Source organism: Lycium barbarum, chromosome 5, assembly GCF_019175385.1.
Source record: "Lycium barbarum isolate Lr01 chromosome 5, ASM1917538v2, whole genome shotgun sequence".
Lineage (NCBI taxonomy): Eukaryota > Viridiplantae > Streptophyta > Magnoliopsida > Solanales > Solanaceae > Lycium > Lycium barbarum.
Window position 1 is genome coordinate 123,161,675 of NC_083341.1, and position 18,711 is coordinate 123,180,385.

Here is an 18,711-nt window from a genome sequence, read left to right on the forward strand (position 1 = left end):
AAAAAGCCTATTGAAAGGATAAAAGTTAAAGACAAGCCCATTTAAGGACAAAAATGAAAGACCAACCCAGCCCATAGTAAATATTGAGCCAGATTGAGTCATAAGACATTTATTACTATTTTAGCCAAATATAAAGTTTGAGCAAGAGCTGCACACAAGAATCATTTATTTATTCAAATCATTTTATATCAGCCCAAAGTTCAAACCCAAAATCCACCCAAATAATCTTCATCGACAAATTTCCCATGTGTTGTTACTAACACTAGGTTACGCTTTTGTTTTCTGAGTTTCCTATGTTATCTGTTTTCTCTTTGCTTTTTTAAGAATTGAAGCTTTCCGTTTTGGGACTGGAATTTTCGTTTTTGAAGTTTCCCAATCAGGAAATATCAGTTTGCCAGGATATTTCTTCTTTCCCTAGTTCGCAAAAAATGGCCATTTTTGATGATGTTGCTGTGGTGGAATTAAAAAAATAAAATAGTGGGGCCTGTTAACTTTTGTGTTAATTAAGTTGCCTTTACTATAGAGAGATTCTGTTAGAAACAAAAAAACATACTACTCCGCATTAAATAATTTCACTGACTTGAAATTTTGAATGTCGCGGTTACTTCTTGACTGGAATAAGCTAATCGACGACGAGCCTCCAGTTGAGCTGGTGGTTGCCAACAAAGCACCCCCAAAGGCGGCCGGGGTTAGTATAGAGGGGGGAGAGCAAAATGACGAGCTTTCGATGTTTACGAATGCTGAAATAATTGAAAAAATTGATAGGCTGAAAAGGTTGTTTGGTGGGTCCACTGGTGCTAGATTATCTGATGGGGGCGCGAAGTTGAAGGCAAATATTAAGAAGCACGAAGACGAATTAGAGAAGAGAAAGCTGCTACGCTCCGATAAGGTGAGGCTCTGATTTTAACTTATATAGAGTTGTTGAGTGAGGCATTGTTATTGTTGATGTAGTATTGTTGCTTCAACATCCACTGGATTTTGTACATTTTCGAAGAAACCCTATAAGAGTGCTGCTGCATTAAATACTTTTTACACCAAAACAAAGCAAGTTACTGTGGTTAAGTGATTTAATAAAGTGAATATATACTTTAATTAACCATGATTGAGTGATAGTGGTATATATTAAAATACATGTCATGCATCCATTGGTTTGGTGTAAACACCGTTGCGGGTAAGTTTTCTGCTGTTGAGTTTGTTGAAATATGGACTAATCTGTAAATCAGCTTTTGCTTTAGAACTAGTACAAAAATGTCTTGGTAAATAAGTTCGTTGGTTTTTATGTGGACTTTGGTTCATGTATTGACTGCACTTTGTGGATTTTTGAGGTAGACAGTGAATATCTATGAACTTACTAATAACAGCATGTTTAGCGAAGCTTCTAATAAGCCAAAAGTGTGTATTTTCTTAAAAAGGTGCTTAGTTTAAAGAGGAGTTAATTCCTCAAATGGGTTAAATTAGACGAGTTATCATCTGTTGTTTAGCCCATATAAATTTTGAGCAGAGTTAGCTCATTTATTACTTCAAACCATTTTCATCAGCCCCAGTTAAAAACCTAAACTGCCCATTTACCACCCTAATCTTCATCATCTACAGGTTCCCAAATGCATAAAATGCAGTGTTTTGTGGTGTTATTAAGGCTAGGTTATGCTCTAGGGTTCTGAGTTTACTCTGTAGCTATTTTCTCTTTGCTGCTTTAAGAATTGAAGCTTTTCCTTTCCGTTTTGGGACTGGAATTTTCGTTTTTGAAGTTTCCATATCAAGAAATATCAGTTTGGCAGGATTTTTCTGTTTTCCCTGGCTCACAAAAATGGCCACTTTATGATGTTGCTGTGGTGGAGTAAACAAAAAAAATTAGTGGGGCCTGTTAACTTTGTGTTAAGTTGCTGTTAGTGTAGACAGATTCTGTTAGGAACAAAAAAAATAGTAAAGCATTTCACTGACTTGAAATTCTTAATGTCACGGTTACTTCTTGACTGGAATAAGCTAATCGACGACGAGCCTCCAGCTGAGCTGGTGGTCGCCACCAAAACAACCCCGACGGCACACCAACCGGCTTTTAACATAGAGGGGGAAGAGCAAAATGACGAGCTTTTGGTGTTTACGAATGCTGAATTAATCGATAAAATTGACAGACTGAAAAGGTTGTTTGGTGGGTCTACTGGTGCTAGATTATCTGACGGGGGTGCAAAGCTGAAGGCAAATATTAAGAAGCATTAGGACGAATTAGAGAGGAGAAAACTGCTTCGATCCGATAAGGTGAGGCTCTGATTTTAACTTATATTCCCTCCGGTTCAATCATAGCCCTTAAGAAAACACTAACTTCTATAAGCAAACACTAACTCCTGGGAAAAAATAGGTATTTTGACTAAACTGCCTTAATTAATAAGACTCTTGCCTATTTATTGCCTTGAGTAAATAAGAGCAAATCTGGAAAATTAAAGTTACTTCCTTCTTAGTTATTTAAGTGGACACTTATTTTGGACCAAAATGTGCAAAGTGGACACTTATTTTAAACCGGAGGGAGTATAGAGCTGTTGAGTTCAACTAGTTTCACTGAAGGCATAGTTATTGTTGATGTAGTGTTGTTGCTCGAGCATTCACTATATCTTTTACATTTTTTTAAGAAATCAGTAAATTTTAAAACCCTATAAGAATGCCGCTGATTCTGTTGAAATATGGACAAATCTGTAAATCAACTTTTGCTTTAGAATTAGTATAAAAATGTCTTGGTAAATAAGTAAAAAATGTCTTGGTAAATAAGTTCATTGGTTTTTATGTGGACTTCAGTTCATGTATTGACTGCACTGTGTGGATTTTTGAGGAAGACAGTGAATATCTATGAACTTTACTAATAGCATGTTTAGCGAAGCTTCTAAGTAGCCAAAAATGTTTATTTTCTTGATAAAGGTGCTTAGTTTAAAGAGGAGTTAATTTCTCAAATGGTCACTCAAGTTAAGGAAATTGTCTACCAAAATCACTTTTCTTTAGTTTAGGACAATAAAATCACTCGTACGGATCTAGTAGCTCAGTTGGTTGGCTACCTGAATTTTCACCTTGTTGATGAGGGTTCGAATCCCCACATTGTAATCCCCTCCCCATTTCCCCTTCCCTTACCCCCTATGTAATAAAAACAATTTTAAAAAAAAAAAAAGACAATAAAATCACTCAACAAATCTTTTGTTCCTCAAAGTATAATCACAGCTGGTGTAGCCATTTTCAGGCACCTGAAATGTGGCATCCCATATTTTATTAACTGTTTTCTTTATTTTCTTTGTTGGACCAAGACATATTTAACTAATTGCAGTATCCAGCAAATAAGCTTTTCAACTTGGTTGTGGGCTACGTTGAACCACATTTTCATAGCAAATGTGGGATTTATGTTACTCTGGTATGGGTTGATAAGTGAACGCTGCATATTAGTATGTCATAACTATGTGGAATAATTTTAGGATGGCATAGTTAGTGGCATAATTTGAGAAAAGGGCTTTCGAGACACAATGAAAATTCAGACTAATTTAAGGTACTTCTTTTTGTATTTTTTGTAGTTTTGATGCATAATCATAATGTTGCTGTCAACCATGCATAATTGTAGGTAATACTTACTTGATACAAAATAGGCATAACCGTAGATGTGGTGTAGACTATGTTGCTCGGACCCTTCACTTTTGCTGCCGTACCCGTGTCCGACACGACACGACACCGACACCGGATTCGTGTCGGATCCGGTTAAACGACATTGGATACTTTGACCAAATCCATGGACCAATCTGAGAAAAAAATTGAGGCTAAATTGAAAGAAACGGAGAGCTCTTGAAGAGTGGACACTTATTGTATCTAGAAGTGTTTCAAGTTAATTAAAAATTAAAATTTAATTATAAATGAAACATAACTATAAAAAATTATTTTTGTTTTTTATTTCTAGGCATAGATTTAGTTATTTTTCTTATAATTTTGAATTATTTTAGCCGAATCCCCGCACCTGTATCCGCACCAAGATCCGTACCCCCGAATCTTAAAATTTAGATTATGCCGAATCCGACCTCTAGATCCGTATCCGACACTCGACACCGAGTCCGAGCAACATAGGGTGTAGATCCGTATTTGGAATGTGCTTCCTTGAACAACCATACGTCCTTCTCCTCTTTGATTGTTTATGTAATTAAGCATTACTACTTACACTATTTTTGACAGGGAACAAATGGATGTGCCTCATTGGGGAGGCATCACTCTGGTTCTACTGGTAAGTCTCTTTTTTTTTTTTTTGGGTGTCTGTGTGTGTCCCGGGGGGGGGGGGGGGCATGTTAAGCTTTTCATTTATCCAAAAAGGAAAAAAAAAAAAAAACAACGTTAAACTTTTCTATTGTCACAATTTCTTACTTGTATGAACTGGAAAATAGTTTCTAGCACCCCAAGTGTACCCAAGCTCCAGCTTGGAGATTTTCAGGGTGTGTTTAGTATGATGGAAAATGTTTTTCTTGGAAAACAAGTGATTTTCCTTCTTATTTTCTTGAGTTTGGTTGGATGTGGAAAATATTTTCTAGTGTTTATTTTGACGGAAATACCAATCCACCCCCCTAACCACACGCACCTCCAACCTCCCAACTCACCACCTCTCACCTCCTACACCCCCCACCCCCCCAACCAAATTCCATCCTGCCCTACTACCCCCACACCGCATTTTGAAAATGATGCTACTTTCACAAAGTGGCTATTTTTATAAGATATCCAAATATGTGCATACCTTTGCAAGTGGCCTTTTTCTAAGACAACAACCAAAAAAAAAGACTACTTTGCACTTTGAACTATGTTTGTAAACTAGTCATTTTATAAAAGTGACACAAAAAATGGCTATTTTTGTAAATTGGCCATTTTTGAGAAGTAACATAAAAATGGATATTTTTCCAAAAATTTAATTCTTGCAAAACGACCGAAAATGTAATTTTGCAAAAATAGCTTTTTTTTTTTGTCATTTTTCGGCTACTTTACACAAGTAGCCATTTTTGTGTCACTTTTAAAAAATGGCTACTTTACAAAAGTGGCCACTATCTTAGAAAGGGTACATTGCAAAAATGGTTATTTTAATACTTTCACAAAGAGGCTATTTTAAAAAATGCCTACTTTTGCAAAGTATTTAGTTTTTAAAAGTAACTACTTTCACAAAATGACTATTTATAAAAATTGGCTACTTTCAAAAGGTGACTATTTTTAAAAAGTATCTACTTTGACAAAGTGGCTATTTTCTAAAAGTGACTACTTTTGCAACCTTAAGTGATTATTTTGTTATTCCTTGCTTTCATATTGTTTTCGATATGCTTGATCCTATCTAACCTTTTGTCTTGTTTTTCTCTCTTGTTCTCCTCTCTTGAGCCGAGGGTCTTTCGGAAACAGCCGCCCTACCTTTCAAGGTGGGGGTTAGGTCTGCGTACACTCTACCCTCCCCAGACCCCACATGGTGGATTATACTGGGTTTGTTGTTGTTGTTGACTACTTTTGCAAAACGACTATTTTTGAAAAGTAGCTACTTTTTGCAAGTAATATTTTTAAAAAGCGTCTACTTTTGTAAAATGATTACTTTTGTAAAGTTGCTATTTTTGAAAATGCCTAGTTTTGCAAAGTTGAGAGATAGAGGGTGGTGGTAGGGAGGTGAGAGGTAGGGGTTGGGGGTAGGTGGTGATAGAGGTAGGGGGTGGGGTACGTGGTTATGGGGGTGGGGTTAGGAGGGGGTGGTTAAGTGGTGGGGTGGGGTGGGGGTAGTTTGGATGGTGTAGGGGGGTGGTGTGTGGGGTGGGGAGTGGGGGTTCGAGGGTGGCGGGGTGTGGAAAGGTTGGGGGTGTTGGGTGGGTGGGGAGGAGACAGTGAACTTGCAATGTTACTTGTGGAACTTGTTTTCCCTACTTCCATTAAGTCATTTTTCTCATTTTCAAGGAACTTGTTTTGCTAGAGAAAATGTTTTCCAAGGCATATTGACCAACCAAACATGGAAAAATTGGAAAACATTTTTCAGAAAATGTTTTCATCCATACCAAACACACTCTGAGTGCTGACTTTATACACTTTTATGAGTTCTTCATGCAAGCGGGCATGAGTGTGACTCTAGGCTTATGTACAACGTACGCGTGCAGCTACGTGGGAGTTAGATGAGCAAAAGATTTGAGTTGCTGATGGAAATTAGTGGTGGATGAAATTTTTAGGTGTACCTAAAGGCCTTGGGCAACGGTGTCCACAATCAGCCACCCCCTTGCAATCTGCTTTTGCTGTGTGCTTTTCAAACAAGCTGGAAGAAAAGGTATGTTCTAACTTAGAAATAAGTTTTCTGATGAAAATAGTTAATGTTGTTTTGCACTTACTGCAACCCAAGAAAAAGAAAATATATGTTGCTTTTACTTATTGATTAGCAGGAAAACTCTAAGACAACCAATGGTTTTCAAAATGAATTAACTGCTCTGAATCCATGTGGCCGCAAAAGGACATTAACCAAACAGTTTTCTCCGAGAAGAAGACGTAAGACAACATTGTCTTCACGAGAAGCACCTTTTAAGTTCCCTGTAAGCATAGATGAGCGAGAATTTTATGCTGACGGAAAGAGAAGAGAAAAGTATGTAATTTTTTTGTCTCCCTTCTTATTTTACTTAACTTTCCCAGAATATATTAATTTATGTACTTATTTGTACTTTTCTTTTTTCTATATTTTCAGCATAGCATTTTTACTCTTGTATTTTTTTCAAACCTGTTCTGTAAAATGATTTTGTTGAGCCGAGGGTCTATTGGGAACAACCTCTCTACCCTACAAAGGTAGGGGTTAAGGTCTGCGTACGATATCATGCTCAATAACTATAAGAACCTCGATAATGGTGTAGCTATTATTTGAGTCATTAAAATTAAACATTCAAGTCTCAACATCACTATCCATTTATGGTCACTCCAACAACCAATCAACTCGAATAATACCTTTCACAACCACAAATACTCATAAATAACTCATATACATCATTTACAAGTGTAGACATTACCTTCTTGAAGAAAATCCCAAAATTCAACTTAAGGGATTTTTAAAGATCCTTGGTGTTCTTGTTGAAACCTATCCAGTTCAAAGGTGTAATGTTATTAATATAGGCGTTAAGTAACTCTAACTAACACAGATTATTGATAGAAATTTACCTGAAAGTGTTAAAGGAGGATCTTGGCCTAGAGCTCTTGAAAAAAGCTTTATTCGTTGTCTTTACAAATGTAAACTGGTAAGGTAATAAATTATAGGGAGAGGGACTTTTCTATTCCATTGTCTTGGACCCCACCTAATGGGTAAAACTTGTCATTTTTATTGTCTTCAAGATGTGACACAAAGGGACTTTTCTATTCCATTGTCTTGGACCCCACCTAATGGGTAAAACTTATCATTTTTATTGTCTTCAAGTTGTGACACAAATGGTTTAAATGTTAAATGCATCACTGAAGCATTTTGGTTCCTTTTAATACTCTCTGGTGTGCACCAGTTTACTCCAATTCCCCTTTCTTTGCCTTCCTTTTTGTAACTTCATAACCTATTTGAATATGATTAAATATTCATACTTCGTCCATGTACCTCCAAATCATACTATATAAGTATTAACATGTGCGAGAATATTTTTCCTTAATCCTTTGTCGGCGTTGGTATGCAAAACAATAATTCAAATATTCGTGAGCGCACTTAAAATAGTAAACCTTAATTCTAAATTTTCTGATGCACTACAATTTATCACCACATTATTATATTCCTTATTAAATTTTAACCATCCGCTATGAGATAATGTGCAGTTCCATTGATGACATTTTCAAGATCCAGTTGTTTGTGCTTCTTCTCCTTGTTTCCTTTTTCTCCCTCAAAATAAACTTTTGCTGCAAAACAACAATGAAAATCATTTTATTTCTTGCTCTAAAATAACAATTATTTGCCCAATACTTACCTTTATGACTTTGTTTGGTTAAGAAGTAGGAAAACCACATCATTTTATGTTCAATTTATATCCATCTATCATTTACCTGATCAAAGGAAAAAAAAAAAAAAAACCCTGAGTCCATCTACATGCAAATGAGCCATGAATTGAGTTGTACTGTCCATTCATTTGCTTCAGCTACGTCCCCTTACTCTAACTTACATCCTGTTGCTGGATCTTTGTTATGAAATTAAGTAATGAAAGAAATATGTGTTTGATTATGAATTGCTCTATTTTGTCAGGTGGAAACCTTTTCAAGCCCATTCTGCCTGTACTTCGAGACATGCAAATGTAAGACTTCCCTCATATCTCTCTCCTTACATTTTTCATTGAATAGAAAATATGCATGCTCCAGGTGCCCTTTTTTAGAAAATTTGCATGCTTTTTCTTCCTATGTTTGGATTAGGGTTTAAATTCATTTCAAAGTTTGGCCAACTATTTGAGGCAAGTGTACTGCTGACAATGGCTACTTTTTCTATGTTAGAAGAAACAACCATTACTACTGCCTCTTTTCTTTTCTCCCTTTTTGTCAGTGGGGATGGATAGTACCATTGGTTACGTGTGGATTAATTAGTTTATTAGAACTTCTTCCACTTATCTCCTACTTGCTTCTTGTTTCAGTATTCATTAAAAAAATTCTTGGACATTCCAGCAGGGCTTATGAATGTTGTAGCTTCTCACCCTTATTAATTATAATTTCTATCCTAGTTATGGATCCCACTTTTAGAGGTTAAAAAGTGTACCAGTCTTGTATTTTACTCCTAATCCTGGGTCTCATTATGAGATTATCTATTTCCTTAGGATGAGGTTGTTCTAGTGGATGAGGAGGAACCTGATGTTGTTGAGCTGAGACAGCGAATGTATCATGTGGTTGCGAGGTAGTAAAATGATGTATTTGTCTTTTCATCTGATACATAAGCACCTAATTTTAGCTCTGGTAGCAATTATGATTTGCTCTTATACCTCTTTCAGCACAAAGGCAACCAAGATATACTACCCTTCAAGGTTTGTCCTGAATGAGAACATTTTTTTTATCAACAATTCAACATTACTTATTATCTATGGGAACCAAGCACCGTCTTTCTTTTTTATTGATTATGCTTTCTGTTCCATTTTTTTACATTTATTAGGGAAGATCCCGAATCAGTCGAAATCTGTTATTCGGATATGGAATCTCTTGCTCCCGAAGCATATCTGTCATCTCCTATAATGAATTTTTACATTCGGTAAGTGAAAGTAGTTACTGAATTGATTAGAAATTATAGGTCTGGTTGAAGTAAGCACATCTAGCTGTCAGTACAAAATACAAAAAACCTATTTCTAAGGAGGTGTTTATTAAATTGCTTCTTCAGTTTCAGAAATATCTACACTAATATACAAAATATTAACCTTAGCTGGTTGCATAATTTGTTATGTGTCAGATTCTTATGTGTAGACTTTACTTCTGATATAATCTATGTTATATCACATGCTTCTGTACTTCCTGTCCTTCCTACATAAGTGGATCTGATGCTAGTGCTACTCATGCCTGTGAACTTGTTCAACAAACTAAGGAGTTGTTAGGTTCAACAAACTAAAGCTCACAATTCTGTGTCTCAAATTTTATCTCTGCATCCTGTATGAAACCTCTGCATAACCAATGTAGTCCTTGGTTTATTGAACTATATTATCACCCCTTAACAATTCCTATATTATTTTCTACTGCTGTATTATAATCCTTACATAACTTGTCTATGAATGAAACAACCCCTAAGAGTAACGTACTAAACAATATTATGTGACAAGCTTACCTTGTAGCGGCTGCTTTTAGATTGTGTCCTCTGTCTGTCTTGATTGAATTAAACTGTTTATGACTTCTTTGAATACATGGAATTTGATCAGATCTTTTGTTATCATTGTTTCAGTTTTCAGTCAACCACATCATTTTAATATCACAAAAGTGGCTAAATATAAAAAATATGTTTTCTTGGAACTTTTTGATCCTTAGTTCTATTTAAGTATGCAACATTTTTAAATTTTATCAATGTTGATTTTCTGTGAACAGAGAATTACAATGTTTTCTTTCAAGTGATTAAACGCTATTAATTATGCATGAATAAAAATTTGTTTTGGAATCCTTCCTGCTAGTGATGCATTGGTGGCATCACATTGACTACTTATGTTTCTTCAATTGGTTGGTGTCGTGAAATATTCACTCAAAGATAATGTTTGGATTAATGGCGTTTAAATGATCATGGTAGCTTGATACTTGTCAATAAAAAGATGATCATTTAGCTTGATATCTTCGGATTGTGAAAATTGAACCTTTTTGCCAATGAGATATACTCTTTGAGTTTGCATAAGGTGACAGCTGTGTTTTAGTTGTTAGACATTGGTGCTTTTCTTAATTCATCCTAGTTGAGGATAGAGATAGCTTGACAATCACATATTCAATCTGGTAAAACCTAATTGCCTTTTCTTCTTGCATAGGTATCTCCAGCAGAGAAAATCTCATGCGGATGGAGAAAGGTGTGAGTATCACTTTTTTAATACATATTTTTACCTCAAGCTCCAAGAGGCTGTTTCCAGCGAGGTATTAATTCTTCTATGCAATTTTTTTACTGTGAACTTAACTAACTGGTTTGTTGAATCCTGAGAGAACCTATTGAAAGTGAAGAAACTGAGAACTTAAGTCTCAATAACGGTTTTTAATTATGGGACAAATATGGAGTCGTATTTTTCATTTGTCTTATTTGTAGAATTGATGCACAAGTTCATGTTTTTTCTTATAAGTAAACTCATGAAAATTATTAATGTGATTTTAGTTAAGAATCACCTATAAACGCTTGAGACTCCATTTAATTCTCCGGTAGATGCTCTCTCTCCCCCCCTGAATAGCGTGCTTTAATATGAAATTTCTCCTTGAGGCAAATTAGGGGTACTTAAAAACTAGTGGTTCTCTAAATCGAGTACTTACCCTAGTCACACATATAACTCAGTGATCAAAATAAAAAGATCATTGGCAAATACTGCCTAATGTTCAATGTAACAAACAACAATAAAGCTCATATACTTACTAATTGCCATCGCTTATATGGGTCCTTTGCTTTCATTGGGTCTTGTGCTTAGCTAAGTCATCACTGATTGCAAGAGATTGTAGGTCTTCTGAGACAAACTTTTTAAATTTGATTTTAGGTTTACCTTGTCCCGCCCTTATTTTGGGGATAAAGTACCATGTCCCCTTTTATCATCTTCAATCATCAAATTGTTGCACATACAGATTGGTGCATCTGCAGATCTACCTAGGATATGGCTATATTATCTTAAGGGACCTCTTATTTTTTCCTTAGTGCATGTTAATTGCACTCTTTGTTGGATGTGTTCATTTCTATTTTAGTACATCCATCTTAACTTCCATAATTTTTTTCTGACATCTATCTAATATTAGGTAAATCTGAATAATTTTTGGTTTCATAATTTCAACAGCAGAATGACAGGGAAGCTTCATTTGTCAAATTAAGACGGTGGTGGAAGGGGCTGAATATATTTGAGAAATCCTATATTTTTCTCCCCATACATGAAAAGTAAGTTTTCTAGGTTGCTTTTACTAATTCATTGGTTCATGAGGATTCAGTAGTTGGGTCAATTGTGCTGTCCGTCGAGCTTTTATTACTTGGCCTAGTTTTGCAGTTTATTAATTTATAAAGCTACATTATTTAGGTCAAATTTGATGTTTCTTCGATATGGATCATATGTTGGGATGTATTTATTATTTGCTATTTTCATTTCCCTAAGTAACTAAGCAGATCGGAGTATTTAATAGCCCAGTGCCTTGTTCAGATTCCTCTTATTTTCTTTTGTCCTCTCTCTCTTGACCATTTGACTCGTCTAAGATAGGTAATTTTTTCTTTCGCACTAAGTTTCCTGGAGCTTCCTGTTCATGCCCTTGTATTGGTTCTTTTTCTCCTCCGTAGTCGTCACTGGAGCTTGGTAATAATTTGCATACCAGACAAAGAAGAGAATTTGGGGCCAATCGTACTTCACTTGGATTCATTGGGGCTCCACTGCAGCAGTTCAATTTTTGTTACCATAAAAGAGTAAGATTATCTCTTTCGTTGGCTGTTAAATAATGGTCATGTATGCATGCTGCATGGTTTAGTTTTTGTGAGGTTCTAGTCTTTGCTTAATTATTACTATTGTATTGTTCGGAACTGCAACTATTGGGGTGTGTGTATCGGCACTAAAGAAAAATCTAGATAAAACCATATCTAGCGCATTTTTTTTTTTTGTAATTCAAGGCCAAACTTACCCATTGTTTTTGTTTGAATAACTTCCGGGCAGTTGGTGTGTGCCCTAAGTTCTCTATGTTTTGTACACCACATATATATGGGGGGTTTCTCCAGCATTAGTAAAATTTTACTTTATAAAAAAATATTCTCAAAATAAAAAAAATATCCTCAACTCCTGGTATAAAATGATCATGAATATTAGTCTAATATGACCAATGCAATATCATTTCTGAAATGGAAAGCTTCTTCACTCAGGATGTTCATTTTGATTCAAAGTTTTAATTTTGGACCAGATTTTTGGTAGAAGAATGGAAATTCTTGAGACGAGAAGGAGTGGCAGATCTTTTTATTGCAGACGAAATATGGGAAGATCTTCAATGGAGAATAGACGAGAACATTATTACGGTATTCCTCCATTTAAATTTATCATCTCTTAGTTTTAAGTATTCTTGTGAATACTTTGATGCTCATATATGCAGTCTTTAACTTGTAAGGTAATGAATTGATTTCGGATCAATGTGGGATGTGAATATTCCTTAATTGAATTTTGTTTTCAGAAAATATGGGAAAATCTTCCACAGAGGATTGATGATAACATTATTCTAGTATTCACCCATTGAAAGATTTCTTGTCTATTAGTTTTAAGCATTCTTGTGAAATGTTTCTTGCTTGTATATATGCAGTCAATAACTTAGAAGGTTATGAATTTGGTTTGGCATCATGTGGTATGTAAAATTTTGTTCTTTGGTTGAATTGTGTTTTCTCTCTACCCCACAAAGGTAGGGCTAAGGTATAAGTACATCCTACCCTCCCCAGACCCCACTTCGAGGATTACACTGGGTATGTTGTTGTTGTTGGTTGAATTGTGTTTTCTGATTCATTGCGGCATGGCTGTTCAGCTACATAGACCAAGGGGAGAGGAGTCCAAAATATTGGTTCAGTTCATCAAATTCTACTTGAGAACTTTCTGCAGTAGAAATAAGAAAACTTGTAAATACTTCATTAGCATGCCTTCACGGCGTCCTCCTTCTGTTGCACTTCTCTGACAGGTCCCACAACAAAAAAATGTTTATGACTGTGGACTCTTTGTGCTTTACTTTATGGAACGATTCATCGTTGAAGCTGATGAAAGGTTTAAAAAGAAGGATCTGGCAATGGTATTAACTCCTGTTCCAATTAAAGAATCTTCCATCTTTTTTTCCTCTGATGATAATGCATCAATTTCTTTGTTAGTGATGTATTAACCCATTTTCAGTTTGGTAGGAACTGGTTCGAACCTGAAGAAGCATCTAGAATGAGGCGAAAAATCCGTGTCATACTCAAGGAAAAATTCGAGAATTCAAGTGACAACTAGTGTTTCCTGGTCATCTACCATCTGTAAATAACTGCTGCTGACAAACAATTCTTATCCGGATCAGGCATCAATGGAGCAACTGCTTATTATACCAACACTCCTGAAGTGCCCAACTCTGTATAGGTTAAAAGTCGGATATTTTAGTTACTCACATACCCTGGTTTACTTGAGATTCTGGAATTTCTCTCTATATTCTCTGTTTAGGAAGGTTTCTTCCGAAATCCGGGATACATTAGGGAGAACTCCCTTTGGTTGGAGCTACATTTTACAGGACCCAAAATACAGGAGAATTTCATATTTATCATTTTCTTTCAACAGCAGAAGCGACCAAGTACATTTAGCAAGATATTAGGAATTGGGAGATCTGGGGTTGTTGGTGGGGCCCGGGGGGGGGGGGGGGTGCATTAGTACTGCCAAACAATTCGTACCGTTCATGTAAATGTTCTCTTTTTATAGAGATGAAAAAGATCAATGCTGTATGTGCTTCTTGATGCAACATCATCTCGTTTTAGCATCAGTACTGCCTGGAGTTTAAAGTTCAAGCAACTCGTACTGTTCATGTAACTGTTTTCTTTTTATCGAGATGGAAAAATCAAAGCTGTATGTGCTTCTTGGTGCAACATGACCTCGTTTTAGTGTGTATACTTGTGTGAACTAACTAACCCCTCGCCCCCCCCCCCCCCCCCCTCTTCACCTCCCCTTTTTTTTATTTTTTATATAGAAAAAATCAAGATCACCGACTTTTAACAATTTATCATACAGGCTAAATTGAGTGCGAAATCCCCATAATCTGCAACTACGATACTAGTTAAAGTTTCTTGAGTATAAATTTTGTACAATCCAAGGGAGTAAAAGTGTTGAACCAAACAAATGCCCCTTGGATGAGCAAAACCATTTTAGATTGGTGGTAGATTTATGGTACGTTCTGATGCTCTATGGCCTCTTTTTCGGATTTTCGTCATTTCATTTTGTAATAAGTTGCATTTCCTATAATGGGTTTCACTGCTAATTAAAAAATAATAATATCATAAATAACAAGGTAAAGCAAAATGAAGGTCACTAGTATATTTAAATACAAGAAATAACTTGACAACAACTAAAGTTTAAACGTGGCTCAGTGGTAATCCCGGGTCCCAACTTATGTGGCATCTTTCGAATTTCAAGAGTCAAATGATCTTTGACCGTGATTTTTTCATATCTTATAAATTATTTTAAATTGTTAATATTGTGACTTATAGTACTTTTACTAGTTTCTAAATACGTATATTTTTTTCAAATATTTAAGATTTTATGTCCGAATTTACTATCAAAATTAAAAAGTTTAACTCTCGAAATTCGAATAGTATCAGGTAGTATAGAGGGAGTATGACATATGACCATTATTCCACAACCTCCATCATCAAGAAACTAACGTCCACATTTAACCAGCGACTCCCTTCGTCATGGAGATTTCCATATTTAATTGTACTTTGATAGTTTAAGAAATTAAACCTTTATAAGAAAACAAATATTTAGGAAACAAGCCGCCTCTAGTTCAAGAAAACTAGGTTGCGTCAAATCCTTAATATTTTCTTACTTTTGAACGTTCCCTTATTTGACACGGTAACTAACTCTTTTTAGTTTAAGAAACTCTCACCTTATTCCAGTAGGAAACAGGAAAGTAGGAGATAGGAAAGCCTAATGTTACCTATATATATTAGAGTGCACGTAGTGAATTTTCTATATACACTCAATTCTTTACACAGAGCGTAGGGCTTAGTAAACATAATGCTTTGTTCTCAGCCAAAATTTGCCGTCGAAACTAAGATGGCTTGTTGCCGGAAGAGGAAAGTCTCTCAAGTTACTGATTTCCGTCATGATCTTGATGTTACGGTGTTTGAAAAAGATCACAAACAAATCCGACCTGCGATGCTCAAGAAACGTTTTGCTAACGTAATATTCAAGTCCGAACAACAACTTCTACTTGGCAATCATGAGTTTGATGAACTGCAAATCAAGAAGAAAAAAGAAAATCAGTTGCGTGAAGAGAAAGTGAAAGTCAAGTTGCTGAAGACACAACGGCAAAGAGAAAGAGAAGGCGCTGCTCGTAATAATGCCATAGAAAGATGGGTGGATTTTGACGATAACCTGAAAGCAAAAAGAAAGTTGTCGATGTTGACAAAGGTGCAGATGTTAAAACGTACCAGAGATTACTCATTCTTATTATCCGATGATGCAGATCTTCCGGTTCCATCAAGAGGTTCCTTATCTCATAAAGCCTCTGACGGGCGAGTAGCTTTACCACCAAGCAGCAAGCAATATTCTTCAACCAATACAGCGAGAAAGCTGCTAAATGATCGTCAAGTGCACGGGAAACCTATATCGGGAAGCAGCCAAATGCAATCGAAACTGTTGAATCAGAAATCAGTTTCTCTTTGTAAGCAAACTCAACTAGCATTAGGTCCAAATGGAAAGAGGGTTTTGACACCAGGTGTCAACAGCACCGTGACTGCTTTGCACAAGCCAAACCCTTCAAAGTTGCAACCTTCTATTCCAAGGCAATCCTTGGTACAGAAAAAGGAAATAGTACTACAATCTGGAAAGTCAAAGGTGATGCCAAAACAAGCTGAGCCTTCATACAGACCTAAGCCGATTATGCAGAAACAGACAGTGCCATTTTCCAAACTGCCTCCTAAAAACGCAACTCGTTCTTTGGAAGATAGGCGCCCAGCAAGAAAACCAATGAGACACGATGATGATGGAGCAGAAGCTATTAGTATGATCATTAGGAGGATGTTTGGGTATAATCCCAACAGATATCGAGATGATGATGATGATGACACTAGTGATATGGAGGCTAATTTTGATGACATACTGAGGGAAGAAAAACAAAGTGCTAAAATAGCAAAGGAAGAAGACGAAGAAGAACTCCGGAAGATAGAAGAAGAAGAAAGGAGGGAGCGGTTGAGAAAGCAGGCAAAGAAGCGCAAGTTGAGCCATTAATGACGGCAAATATGTTTTCCCTTGCTTGATAGCCAGTAATATTTTAAAGAACTATGTTATGCTTGAACAAGATGATAGTGCCCCTATATCTATGAAATAACAAATCAATGTTTATTTATATGTTACTTTTTATTTCGTTGATCTTAGTACGTATGTAATTTTAATTTGTCCGCAAATGCGTGTGTCGGTCTAGCTACTAGCTAAATGGTTGTCATTTAAATTTCTGTTGTGTTTTTCTTGCATCAAATTGAACAATCGATTGCCCACTTCAAAACTTATCAACATATTTCCAGTGCTGGTCACAGTATAAAAAATTATCTGGAGACTATATATTGTCACGAAAACAGAACCACCTCCAGGTTGTCACCGCTGTATACATTTTAATACATGCTAAATTGAGTGCCACTTAATATCTCTAATCTGCAATACAGTACTAGCTAAATCCTCTTGGATATAAATTTCCTAAAATCCAGTAGACTGAAAGAGTCGATCCAAACAAATGCTCTCATAGATGAGCTCAACCATTTTAGATTGATGGTAAATGTTGTGATGCTCTCTGGTTCATTTTCGGATTTGCATTGGGTGCTTGCTGAAGTGCACATATACTTGATTTTGGGACCTTTTTTTTATTTTTTATATTTTTTTTATATCAATCTCTCCCATGTCAAAGGATGGCAGCATATGTTTTTATATAATATAGTAGCAGAGTACACAACAGAGGAGTTAAACTCCCTGTACCAACTTAGAATGGGATAACCACCATTCTTTTGATCATGTAGGATTTCACATAAGCTTACAAAAATCAGCTATATGCTAAGAGATCATCTCTAATCTCTCCTATACCAGCTAGTATACCTGTCAAGGTACATCAAAATTATAGAGCCTATACATTTTTTTATCCATCCAGAAGGAATTCTTGTGCGTTTTCATTCTAAAAGCTGGAAGTTGCATTCTATCAACATTAATAGCCCCTCTAATTTCTCTTGGGATGGCCTGAGTATCCGAAATATAAGCAGCACTAGTACAATGCAGTCCCCAATTTGCCAATAGATCTGCAACTTTATTACCCTCTCTAAAACAGTGATGAATAGTCCAGATCTCAAAATTTTCCAACATCTCTTTAATGTGTACTATGGTATCCCACAAGTCCCATGGAGGATCATGTTTGTTAGAATTCCATTCAGTAAGGAGCATTGAATCACATTCAATTTCAATCCTCCTTATTCCAGCCCTGTTGCACCAGTCAACTCCTATCTTAAGAGCCAAAACCTCTGCATTATTATTTGTCATACAGCATAGAGGACAAGCAAAAATTTGACCCCTATCATTTCTAACAATTCCACCACCTGCACTCAGTCCAGGATTCCCCTTAGAGCACCCACCAGTATTTAGCTTCATGAAACCAGCAGTAGGAAGGGACCACTTCACTGGAATAGAAGTCACATAATCTTTAGCCTTCTCCATAACCCTCAGGAAGACATCCCAATTTAATAGAGGAGGGATCTTTGGTATTTGCTTATGAACAATAGTAGTAACTTGTTGGAAAATATGAGGAATTGTCACGCCCCGAACCATGGCCTGGACGTAACACGGCACTCGGTGCCTGACTACATGTGACCGAGCGAACCACATGACTTGCTGAATCATCATGATGCATAACATAAGCGGAATATAACGTGAATGCATGATGAGCCTTTATAAAACATAATAAGTCATAATACTTAATAAAGTACTTGTTTAAACATGAGTGAGCCAAAATGGCTATGCGACTTCGATTATCTGACATGACATAACTGTCTGTTCTAGTCTATGAAACCTCTATCATGAGTCTGACTGAAAAACATACTTACTGGGACAAGGCCCCCAGCATACCTTTAGATGCATAACTAATCATAAGATAAAAGTTGACTAAACCTCGAACGAGATGGGGCTCACCAATAAGCTGATACGGATGCTGTCCTACTGAGCAGATGTGTCGTCCTGTATGTTAGTACCTGCATCGTGAAATGCAGGCCCCCGGGCAATAAAAAGGGGACGTCAGCACATTGAATGTACTGGTATGTAAAGCAACCGGAAGAAACAACATGGAACATGGAATAACATAGTAAGAACTGAAACTGAAAACTTGGACATGAAC

General features: G+C 36.2%; 2 protein-coding genes across 4 annotated transcripts; both read left to right on the forward strand.

Annotated features, from left to right (window-relative positions):
- Window positions 1-125: 125 nt before the first annotated feature.
- LOC132641351 (ubiquitin-like-specific protease 1D) lies at window positions 126-14,234 on the forward strand. Of its 3 annotated transcripts, none has more exons than XM_060358313.1 (14): window positions 126-889; window positions 4,192-4,240; window positions 6,192-6,286; window positions 6,396-6,595; window positions 8,213-8,261; window positions 8,772-8,848; window positions 8,943-8,975; window positions 9,101-9,196; window positions 10,440-10,542; window positions 11,439-11,533; window positions 11,924-12,046; window positions 12,532-12,643; window positions 13,288-13,395; window positions 13,494-14,234. In XM_060358313.1, the coding sequence occupies exons 1-14, from the start codon at window positions 593-595 to the stop codon at window positions 13,590-13,592; spliced, it is 1,536 nt and encodes a 511-aa protein (XP_060214296.1). In that variant the 5' UTR covers window positions 126-592; the 3' UTR covers window positions 13,593-14,234. The 3 variants fall into 3 exon arrangements, with proteins under 3 accessions (XP_060214296.1, XP_060214295.1, XP_060214297.1); XM_060358312.1 differs by having other exon boundaries at window positions 128-889; window positions 11,436-11,533; XM_060358314.1 differs by having other exon boundaries at window positions 131-889; window positions 6,399-6,595; window positions 11,436-11,533.
- Window positions 14,235-15,358: 1,124 nt separating this feature from the next.
- LOC132642681 (uncharacterized) lies at window positions 15,359-16,763 on the forward strand. Its single transcript, XM_060359753.1, has one exon. It carries the CDS (start codon window positions 15,360-15,362, stop codon window positions 16,572-16,574), a length of 1,215 nt encoding a protein of 404 aa, XP_060215736.1. The 5' UTR covers window position 15,359; the 3' UTR covers window positions 16,575-16,763.
- The last annotated feature ends 1,948 nt before the right edge of the window (window positions 16,764-18,711 follow it).

Coding starts and splice junctions, on each gene's coding strand:
- LOC132642681 (XM_060359753.1), top strand. CDS start 15,360: ATGCTTTGTTCTCAGCCAAAATTTGCCGTCGAAACTAAGATGGCTTGT.
- LOC132641351 (XM_060358312.1), top strand. CDS start 593: ATGTCGCGGTTACTTCTTGACTGGAATAAGCTAATCGACGACGAGCCT. Junction 10,543..11,435: donor AAGAGGCTGTTTCCAGCGAG/GTATTAATTCTT, acceptor TAATTTCAACAG/CAGAATGACAGGGAAGCTTC. Junction 11,534..11,923: donor TTTCTCCCCATACATGAAAA/GTAAGTTTTCTA, acceptor TCTCCTCCGTAG/TCGTCACTGGAGCTTGGTAA.